This window comes from Quercus robur, chromosome 9, assembly GCF_932294415.1.
Source record: "Quercus robur chromosome 9, dhQueRobu3.1, whole genome shotgun sequence".
NCBI lineage: Eukaryota > Viridiplantae > Streptophyta > Magnoliopsida > Fagales > Fagaceae > Quercus > Quercus robur.
This window is the reverse complement of record NC_065542.1, coordinates 30,498,267-30,505,607: the sequence shown is the minus strand read 5'-3', so window position 1 is coordinate 30,505,607 and position 7,341 is coordinate 30,498,267. Positions and strand designations below refer to the sequence as shown.

Below are 7,341 nucleotides of genomic sequence, written 5' to 3'. Positions count from 1 at the left end.
CCCACTTTCGTTCTGGAATGGGAAGAGGTTGCAAATATCCAGCGGGTCTTTGATGCTCCATCTTGACTTGTTGACACACTAGACATTGAGCAACATATTGAGCAATCTCCCTCTTCATGTTGTTCCACCAAAAAGTCTCCCTTAAATCCTTATACATCTTAGTGCCTCCAAGGTGTATCGTGTAACTCGTGTTATGAGCCTCCTTTAGAATTTCTGCCTTGAGGTCTGGATCATTTGGTACACAAAGCCGATTACCAAACCTCAAGGATCCATCCTCATGAATGCAAAACTCAGATGGAGAGCCTAGATTTATCAAATCTCTTATCTTCTGCAATTGTGGGTCATTACTTTGTGCAATCTTTATTCTTTCAATCAAGGTAGGCTGAACTCTAAGGTTTGCCAGATGTGCCTCTGCTTCATGAAACCGTACTTCTATCCTTATTTTCCTCAAATCTTCCAAGATGTGTTTTTGTGTAGTCAACAATGCTGCCAAATTTCCTGCAGACTTCCTACTTAAGGCATCAGCTACCACATTGGCTTTTCCAGGATGGTAACTAATAGTCAGATCATAGTCCTTTAATAGCTCCAACCATCTTCTTTGTCTCATATTCAACTCCTTTTGAGTAAAGAGGTACTTGAGGCTCTTGTGATCAGTGAATATCTCACATTGTTCTCCATACAAATAGTGCCTCCAAATTTTTAGAGCAAAAACCACCGCAGCTAACTCCAAGTCATGTGTGGGATAATTTTGCTCATAAGGCTTCAACTGTCTAGAGGCATAAGCCACTACCTTTCCATGCTGCATAAGAACGCACCCCAAGCCTTTCCTAGAGGCATCACTATAAATGGTGAAACCTCCACCACCTAAGGGTATGGTGAGAATGGGTGCTGACACCAACCTTCTCTTCAATTCCTGGAAGCTTTCTTCACACTTTTCGGTCCACTCAAACTTAGCTCCTTTTTGGGTCAAGCGAGTCAAAGGCATGGCTAAGTGAGAAAATCCTTCAACAAACCTCCTATAATAACCAGCCAGTCCCAAAAAGCTACGAATCTCTGTCACACTGTTCGGTCTATTCCATTCAACTACTGCTTCCACTTTCTTAGGGTCAACAGCAATCCCATCTTTAGATACAACATGCCCAAGGAATGCAACACTGTCTAGCCAAAATTCACATTTTTTAAGCTTTGCATACAACTTCCTCTCCTGCAATAGTTGCAGCACAAGCCTCAAGTGATTCTCATGCTCCTCCACACTCTTGGAATATATCAAGATATCATCAATAAATACTACAACAAATTTATCTAAGAAGGGTTTGAACACCCTATTCATCAAGTCCATAAAGGCTGCCGGTGCATTGGTTAAGCCAAAAGGCATCACCAAAAATTCATAATGACCATATCTTGTACGGAAGGCTATCTTGGGCACATCAACAGTCTTAATCTTCAATTGATGGTAACCGGAATGAAGATCAATCTTAGAGAAAACCTGCGCTCCTTGGAGTTGATCAAACAAATCCTCTAGCCTTGGTAAAGGGTACTTATTTCGCACTGTCACCCTATTCAGCTCCCTATAATCAATGCAGAGCCTCATGCTCCCATCCTTTTTCTTTACAAACAACACAGGTGCACCCCAAAGGGATACACTAGGCCTGATGAAGCCTTTGTCAAGCAACTCTTGCAACTGTGCCTTTAATTCCCTTAACTCAGCAGGTGCCATCCGGTATGGGGCTTTAGAAATTGGGCTAGAACCTGGTAATAGGTCAATAGAAAACTCTATCTCCCTATCTGGTGGTAAACTTGACAAGTCTTCTGGAAACACATCTGGGAACTCTCTCACTATAGGAATGTCCTCCAGCTTCAATTCACCTTGTTGTGTGTCTCTCACATTGGCCAGATATCCTTTACACCCTTTCTTCATCATACGTCTAGCTTGTAAAGCTGAAATCACCCGTGGAGAAGTATATGCCCCACTTCCCACAAAACAGAACTCAATCTCGCCAGGTACTTGGAAAATTACCTTCTTCCTATGACAATCAACCATGGCATAATGTGCAGCCAACCAATCCATCCCAAAGATTATGTCAAAATCCCATCTCCAGCAGTGTTAGATCTGCTAGTAATTCTCTATCTGCTAATTTGACAACACAAGACTTCCAAACACTATCAGTAACTACTACACCCCCAACCGGGGTATCCACACATAATTCAGACTCCATAGGCTCAAATTTAAAATTATGTTTCTTTGCAAAATTAGAAGATATAAAGGAGTGAGTGGCACCAGGATCAAACAATGCATAAGCATAAGTTGTGGAAACCGGAATAATACCTGTTACCACAGCATTAGAAATATTAGCATCTTTTTGAGTGAGTGCATAAACTCTTCCTTGGATCTTGGGCTTTTGGCTTGTTCCCTGATTCTGTCCTGTTGTTGGTCTTGGGGTGGTCTGAACCTTCTTCCGCTGGGGACACTCAGCAATCCTGTGACCCCTTTGTCCACATGAGAAACATGCTCCAGTATTCCAGTGGCAATCCTTATCTGCATGAGGCCTACCACATCGAGAGCACTTTGGCAGTGCCTTGGTATCAGTACGTTGTGTTCCTTGTTTCTTGGCTTGAAAGCTGGAGCTTTGCTCTCCTTGCCTAGGCCTCTTCTTCTGGTTATTATCTCTATCTGCTTGAGCCTCATTAAGCCCCATCTCCACTAGTAAAGCCTTACTCACCACCGCCCTAAAGGTAGTCAACTCAAAGGGCACAACTCCTTGCTTAATTCGAAACCTTAATCCATCTTCAAACCTTCGAGCCTTAGCTTCTTCATCCACCACCATTGTTGGAGCAAATTTGGCTAACCTGGAAAATTCTGCTTCATACTGAGCAACTGTCATGTTACCTTGTGTCAGCTTGATGAACTCTTTTTCCTTTTGAAAGCGGATGCTCTTAGGAAAATATTTCTCATAGAATACAGACTTAAATAGCTCCCAAGTCCAAGGCTCAGTCTCTTGGCCACGTTTTTCTTCTTCCAGCCGCCACCAGTCATAAGCATCTCCATGCAACATATAAGCTGCATAAGCCACTTTCTCACCCTCTGAGCATTCAAGAACTCTAAATACTTTCTCCATCTCAATGATCCATTTTTCTGCTTCCATAGGCTCAATAGTCCCCTCAAAAGTTGGAGGAGACAACCTCTTGAATTCAATCATCCCACCATGATTACCTCAGCGTTGCTCCATCATCCTAGCCAAGTTATCTCCAGTAGTGACCTGTTGTTGGACCACTCCAACCAAGGTCTGCATCATCTGGATCATCTTTGGTGGCTGGCCTTGGTTGTGCCTACAGTCTCGGTTCGCATCTTGCTAATTCCTACCATTGCCAGAGTTGTTGGGAGTGTTCCTAGTGTTTTTACTGCGAGGTGGCATCCTAACCTCTCTGTTCATTAAGCACATAACAAACTAACATGTTATCAAACTAAAAAAAAGAGATCAAAAACTCATCTAGTATATATATCATACAACGTATCCCTAAATGCCTAATTTTCTACCCCTCTCACCATTTAGTTTCATAAATCAATGCCTAAGGATCCAACCTGGAGCTCTGATACCATATGTAACAACCCAAGGAAAAGCGCTAGCCACATCTGCGCTATACCTCAAAAGGATTAATCACAATTGAGACTCATTGTAGTTGTTAATAAAGCCCAGATCTACCCAGTAAATACTCGATGTGGGACTCATCACACACCCACACACATCACAAAATTAATCAAATTGGGGCATCACAATCTCCCCCACTTATATCCCTAACGTCCTCGTTAGGGCCCACTTTGTGGGGTAGTGTCTCCAAGCCCACACGGGGTTACCGGACCGGCTCTGATACCATATGTAACAACCCAAGGAAAAGCGCTAGCCACATCTGCGCTATACCTCAAAAGGACTAGTCACAATTGAAACTCCTTGTAGTTGTTAATAAAGCCCAAATCTACCCAGTAAATACCCGATGTGGGACTCATCACACACCCACACACATCACACAATCAATCAAATTGGGGCATCACAGTGGCAATGTTACTTTTGGTGATGGGAGCAAATTACATATTAAAGGAAAGGGATTCGTCTCTCTACTTGGACTGCCAGACATTGCAAATGTTCTATATGTAGAAGGTTTGAGAGTGAAACTATTGAGCATAAGTTAGATATGTGATCAAGACTTCATGGTACTATTCTCAAAGGGAAAATGCCTTGTCATGGATGAGTCTGGAAAGAAGCTCATAAGTGGTGTTCACACTCTAGACAATTGTTATGGTTTGGTTCCTGATGCTGATATTGTGTGCAATAGCATTCGTTTACCAAATGAAAATCTATGGCACCAAAGGATGAGACATGCTAATTACAAACATCTTTCAATTGTATCTAAGCATGAGTCAGTTTTGGAGATATCAAAGCTCAATAGAGTAAGCAATGTGGTGTGTGGACCATGTCAATTCGGGCACTCAGACATCTACTACATCCAGACCATTGCAGCTACTACATCTGGATCTTATGGGTCCAACTAGAACCCAGTCTCTTGGTGGGAAGAGATACATCATGGTTATTGTAGACGACTTCACTAGGTACACTTGGGTCATACTTCTACGATCCAAGTCTGATCCTCCTGAGCACATTGAAGCCTTGTGCACAAGATTGCAGAATTAAAAGAGCTTGAAGATTGATCAAATTCGAAGTGATCATGGTAAAGAATTCGAGAACTCATATATGGAGTTCTTTTGCACAAGATCAGGTATATCTTAAGAATTCTCTACTCCTATTACTTGTCAACAGAATGGTGTAGTAGAAAGGAAGAACAGTGTTATTCAGGAGATGGCTAGAGCCATGTTGCACAACAAGGATATGGCTAGAAACTTGTGGGGAGAAGTCGTTAACATTGCATGTCATACGGTTAATAGGGTGTACTTTAGACCCAATACTAAGAAGACTCCGTATGAGTTATGGAAAGGAAGAAAGCCAAATGTGAAGTATTTCTGAATTTTTGGAAGTATTTGTTTCATTCTCAAGGACAGAGAGAATGTGGGAAAATTTGACTCTCGAAGTGATAAAGGAATATTTCTGGGATACTCCTCTACAAGCAAGGCTTATCGGGTATACAACAAAAGAACCATAAAGGTAATTGAAACAATGAATGTTGTTATTGATGAATCTTTAGATTCTGGTTCTGAGAAAGTTAATGAGGAATTCCCTAAAGAAATTCTTCCTTCTGAACCTAAGGAAATTTAAGAAATTGTTGAACAAGAGCCCGCATCTCCATGTACTCCCAGTACTCCAAGTGTTATGGAAGACTCCGCAGACATATCCATTTCACCAGATTCTGAATCCCATGAAGAGAAAGGACCTTCCTCCAGGATCAAATTGAATCATCCTCCTGAAGTTATTATAGGAAACATGAATGAACTCACACTAAGGAAGCGTACAGTTGATAAATGTGTTGCTAACTTTGTGTCTTATTCATGTTATTTGTCACAAGTTGAACCCACTAAAGTTGAGGAAGCTCTTCAAGATGAAAGATGGGTTGAAGGAATGCATGATGAACTGCTCTAGTTTTCGAGAAATGATGTCTAGAATCTAGTACCTAGACCGGAGGGTGAGCACATCATTGGCATAAAGTGGTTATTCCGCAATAAGACTGATGAGGAAGGTAATGTGATCCGCAACAAGGCTCGTCTTGTAGCTCAAGGATATTCTCAAATGGAAGGAGTAGACTATGATGAGACATTTGCCCCAGTTGCCCGTATGGAGTCCATCAGAATTCTCCTAGCCCTAGCATGTCACTTAAAGTTCAAGTTTTACCAAATGGACGTAAAGACTACTTTCTTGAATGGGCTCCTTAAAGAAGATGTCTATGTGGCTCAACCAAAAGGATTCAGTGATCCACACTTTCTGGATCATGTGTTGTACCTCAAGAAGGCACTTTATGGTTTAAAGCAAGCCCTTAGAGCTTGGTATGATTGGCTCACACAATACTTGGTGTCACATGTGTTCACAAGAGGAAAAGCTGATCAGACTCTCTTCATCAAAAGGGAAGACAACGAGTTGATAATTGCTTAAGTCTATGTTGATGATATCATCTTTGGATCAACTAAGGATGACTTGCTCATAGCTTTTCAAAACTCATGTAGGCCGAGTTCAAGATGAGCATGATTGGAGAGCTAACTCACTTCCTTGGATTGTAGATTCGTCAACAAGATTCAGGTATATTCCTATCTCAATCTAAATACGCTAAAAATCTTGTGAAAAAGTTTGGTTTGGAATCTGCTAGTTTTGTTAGAACCCCTATGAGCCCAAATGTTAAACTCACTGTCAACTTGTTAGGTAAAAGTGTAGGTTCATCTCTATATAGAAGCATGATAGGTAGTCTTCTTTACCTTACTGCTAGTAGACCTGACATTAGTTACAGTGTAGGAGTGTGTGCTAGATATCAGGCTAATCCCAAAGAGTCTCATATGATTGCTTTGAAAAGAATCATCAAGTATGTCAAAACCACTGCTGACTTTGGTGTGTGGTACAGCAAGGACACAAATGATGTCTTAGCTGGGTATTCTGACGCTAGTTAGGCTGGGAATGCTGATTATAGAAAGAGTACATCAGGGGGTTGTTTTTATGTGGGTAATAATCTTGTCTCCTAGATGAGCAAAAAGCAAAATTCCATCTCAACAAAAGCTGAGTACATTGCCGCCGGTAACTGTTGCACCCAACTTCTATGGATGCAAAAACTCCTCCATGACTATGGTATTTGTCAAAAGCATCTCATATCTATTGTGACAATACCAGTGTCATCAACATCTCTAAGAATCCGGTTCAACATTCTCGAACTAAACACATAGAGATTCGACATCACTTCATTAGGGATTTTGTCAAAGATGGTACTCTTACTCTTGAGTTTATTCACACTAATAATCAGAAGGCTGATTTGTTTACCAAACCTCTTGACAGCAAATGGTTTGAATTCCTTCGTCAAAACATTAGTGTCATCTCCATGGATTGATCTCTCCTTCTCCTCCTTCTTCCTCACGCATTTGCATCTAGTTTTATGCTTTGTTTTGTTTAACATGTTTTTGTTTGTTTGTTTTTAGTTTTGTTTATTTTGTTTTTCATCAAAAAAATGAAAAAAATAAACAAAAATAGTGTGTTTTGTTTACATTGGTACTTGTGTACCTTGGATGGCCATTGAAACAAAGTTTTCTAAACTTTGTATCGTTTGTAGCTTAGATGAGCATCTCTATGCACAACTAAGCAAGTGGGCTCTGTGGCTCATGTTTGTGAAGAGTAAGGTTAAGTGATCTCTTATACTTAACAC

The 7,341-nt window shown here is 40.9% G+C and overlaps 1 protein-coding gene across 1 annotated transcript; it reads right to left on the bottom strand.

Moving 5' to 3' along the window:
• Window positions 1-2,081: 2,081 nt before the first annotated feature.
• On the bottom strand, window positions 2,082-3,197 carry LOC126700955 (uncharacterized). Its single transcript, XM_050399117.1, has one exon. The coding sequence runs from the start codon at window positions 3,195-3,197 to the stop codon at window positions 2,082-2,084; it is 1,116 nt and encodes a 371-aa protein (XP_050255074.1).
• Between the last annotated feature and the right edge of the window lie 4,144 nt (window positions 3,198-7,341).

Excerpts from the sequence above, each read along its gene's own strand:
- LOC126700955 (XM_050399117.1), bottom strand. The coding sequence starts at position 3,197 with ATGATTGAATTCAAGAGGTTGTCTCCTCCAACTTTTGAGGGGACTATT.